The 3,903-nt window shown below is 34.5% G+C and overlaps 1 protein-coding gene across 2 annotated transcripts in view; it reads left to right on the forward strand.

The window, feature by feature from the left end:
- Window positions 1–3,903, forward strand: part of LOC102673330 (integrin alpha-PS2-like) — an 86,430-nt gene that overhangs the window by 48,624 nt on the left and 33,903 nt on the right. For both annotated transcript variants that reach the window (XM_006614497.2, XM_006614496.2), the window contains exon 4: window positions 3,503–3,671. In XM_006614497.2, the coding sequence (XP_006614560.1) occupies window positions 3,503–3,671 (169 nt within the window). The remainder of the gene's footprint in view (window positions 1–3,502; window positions 3,672–3,903) is intronic.

Below are 3,903 nucleotides of genomic sequence, written 5' to 3' on the forward strand. Positions count from 1 at the left end.
AGTTTTGTTATTTTTTATTTCTCTTTTGATTAACAAATCAATTTCATCACTAATTTAATCTAAAAATTTATCTACATATTAAAAATATTTAATCCTGAAAGCTGTTTCGTTGATCGATTTATTTCTTCTTTTGATTTTTTCTTAAATAAATAGCAAGGAATATAACCCAATTTTTTAGTTTTGTTATTTTTTATTTCTCTTGTTGATCGATTTATTTCTTCTTTTGATTTTTTCTTAAATAAATAGCAAGGAATATAACCCAATTTTTTAGTTTTGTTATTTTTTATTTCTCTTGTTGATCGATTTATTTCTTCTTTTGATTTCTTCTTAAATAAATAGCAAGGAATATAACCCAATTTTTTAGTTTTGTTATTTTCTATTTCTCTTTTTATTAACAAATCAATTTCATCACTAATTTAATCTAAAAATTTATTTACATGTTAAAAATATCTAATCATGGAAACTGTTTTGTTGATCGATTTATTTCTTCTTTGATTTCTTCTTAAATAAATAGCAAGGAATATAACCTAATTTTTTAGTTTTGTTATTTTCTATTTCTCTTTTTATTAACAAATCAATTCGATCACTAATTTAATCCAAAAATTTATCTAAAACAAAATATTTAGATATTTAGTTTGCCAATCGAGAAACTCAACGCAAAACGCGAGGAACTCTCCGCAAACAAGCACGAAACAATTAACTTCCCTTCCAGAGAACGGATCGGATCGACAAATTTCCATCGACGAATCAATTCAAACATCCTCAATTACGATGGTATCGACCAAGTAATTGGCCGTGCGTACGTTGGGATCAATTTATTGGCCACGGGAATATCCACGGCCTGTGCCACGTATCAGGGAAATCGGATCGATCGCGATGAATGCAGAAAAGCGCACGGCGAGGGAAGTGTCGTGACTTAATTGAACGTAACGACCGGTTGTGTCCTTTCACCGTGATCGAGCTGCAGGGTAAAGGAATTCGAAGAAGAAGAAGGAAAAAAGGAGAGAGAGAGAGAGAGAAGAAAGAGATAAGAGTCCGCGTCGACCGTAGTACCGCAATTTATCCATTGCGCCAGTTTAGCTCAATCGCTCAAGGATCGTCGCCTTGAATTACTCTTGCAACTCTTTCCAAGTGGAAAGGGTTATTAGAGTATCCTAAGTCGAGTCGAGTCGAGTCGAGCGATTGGAGCCGTTTTCGGAATTGGATCGTTTTCTTATTTCTCCTTAAATTAATTTTGATCGTTTCGAAAGTTTAAATTTAAAAAATGATCAGAAGATAAAGCGAGACGGCTTCATCTTCGTCACGTTGCTCGTCTCTCGTAATTACAATCTAAATCAAATCTTTGGAATCGGCGAAAAACTTCCAAAGATGCGACAAAGGGAAAGAGATAATCAATTCTTCAATCGCATATATTTCCTTCGTATTTCGTAGATCACTGGAATCACGCTACTTAGATCGCTGGTTGAATCAAGCTCAACCATCCTTCACTCGAGACATCTTAATCCCAGAGAGATAATCTTCTTTAATTTTCGATTAACGCTGCAAACCGATTGCAAGTGGCTGCGAGCAACGTTGTAACGCGCCTTAATTGGCTCGCAATTAATAATGCAATGTTGCGTGCACGGGTCGAGCAACAGCGCACACGATCCTCCTGTGCGCAGAATCAGCATATACGGCTCGTTAGGGCTCGTTTACACGCGGGGACCAACCTTGGAAACCGATTAAAATGTTACCGGTCCCGTGTCCGGGACGATACGCGTTTGTTCTCTCCCTTAAATCTACGTGTAGACACGGTTAAAGCGAATGCCCCTTCTTAAGGTGTTTGATTTACGACACTGTTCGAATTGGAGGCACCAGCTGTTGAGTAAGTGCACAGGAGAAGGATCTCAAAATTGTGGATCGCGATGAAATCATTAGTAGAATAGAAGTAAAAAGAAAGAAAGATAAGTCTCTGTAATTTTTTATTTTTTAATCATTTATAATGGGAGGAATTTAAAAAAAAAAACCATAATTTAATAAAAGTAATTTAATAAAAGCGTAGAAATTTGTATGATGTAATTATCGAGACAAGAATTTGTTTAGAATGGAATGAATAAAATGATTTTTAACAAGATAGGAGATTAAAGATAAGATAATGTATCAAAAATTTGCAGACTGATAATTATCGCTATCCTGTTATGTAAATCCGTAAAATCAACTCGGATCGAGTGATATCGAATCGAGAAAGAGCCAAGAATTAGAAGTTAAAGGTCAATGGTAATAAATAAGCCAATTCGTTTAAAAATTAACGCGATCTTGTTTACAATCGGGCAATGAAAGAGGGCGCCATAATATTTCACTCGAACAGCAAAAGATGTAAATGATTAATGGTGATGGCGTGACGATCGCGACGCGCTACATCTCGAGGAGGTTACGTTGCCTACGTTTTAACCTTAACGAGATTGACGTGTCGTGAGTCATTAATCTCGGCATCGTCCTCGAATTTCCGTGAATTCCACGATTAATTTAATTTACAGATCGCAATGGTTTACAGCGTCCTGTAATGAGGTGGCGCGTGACGAATTTCGAGAAAATTTCCTTCTAGAATTCTGTAATTCCGGCCGATGAAAAGCAAACTGCATCGTTACGTTTTATCATGTATATTTATACTGTGGTTATTAAGGCCATCACTCGCTATATATTCAATGTTCCCTGGTCAAGTACAGAAGATTGACGTAACGGTGGATTGACGATAATTCTGCTGATTACCGTAGCAGAACCGTAGATTTAATTACGTTGCCAAAAATACGTATCGTTTAATGGATGTAACTGGGTCGGTGAAAACAAGATGACGTGATATAGTAGAAATAGTTTCTCATGTAGATTGAAGAATAGTTAATAATTATTGTCTCTTTAGAGATTAAGATGAAAAAGAATTTATAGGAAAAAGCCACAGGAAGCATAGCTACTCGTCCAACTCCTCAACTAAAAATATTTTAATCCCAAAGACATCTACTTTTAGCTCCACTAAAAGATCTTTTCTAAACATCTAAACACTACTATAAGGCATCATTGACGTAACAATTGTTTTCGATTTCAAAAAAGAAATATTTTCAATCTGACAAATAATTTATTTGTCTCATTTTTTTTTATGACAAAAATAAGATATAGAAAAATTATTATTAATCTTTTAAATATTCGAGCCTTAATTCTAAAAAAAGATTTTTACAATATCATTAATTTTAAGATTATTTTTCATAATACGATTTCAATGTAATTGAAACGACACAAAACATGTTACATAACCTCACTTAATCGCACGCGTTTCAAGTTACACAATTGCCTCGAACTTGATGTCAGTGTAAAAGCTAATCTACACGTATATGCACGAATAGGTTCGACGAAGAAAATGCGATTAACAGAGAGTAGAGAGAACGATCATTACGTTTAATTGAATGGAAACGATATTTATAAGAAATGTTTTAAACGTAATAATATATACATGCTTTATATATGCTTACAGGCGTGCGCTCCAAGATACATCTGGTTCTCCGTGTCTCAGCCGAAATATCCGGAAGAGAATCGATGGAGCAAGGAGTCCACCGTTGGAAGTCGAAGGGAACCAGTTGGTACTTGCTGGATCGTCGGCAATAACTTCAACGAACCGCAAGAATTTTCACCCTGTCGTACGAGTAAGTCTCTATTCTCAATGTATTCTAAATGTTTCGTTTGAAATTTAGGTTAGGTTAGGTTATCAAAAGGAGGATGCTTCGAGACCAAAATTTTTTGAGACCAGATAAACATATTCTTTAGGATATTGTAGAATTTTTAATTCATTTGTTTCCTTCGAGGAATAATTTTTCTAAAACTTCAAATTTCCTTTTAATTCTATTTATCCAAAAAAAAAAAAAAAAAAAAAAAAAA

This window comes from Apis dorsata, unplaced genomic scaffold (assembly GCF_000469605.1).
Source record: "Apis dorsata unplaced genomic scaffold, Apis dorsata 1.3 scaffold_188, whole genome shotgun sequence".
NCBI lineage: Eukaryota > Metazoa > Arthropoda > Insecta > Hymenoptera > Apidae > Apis > Apis dorsata.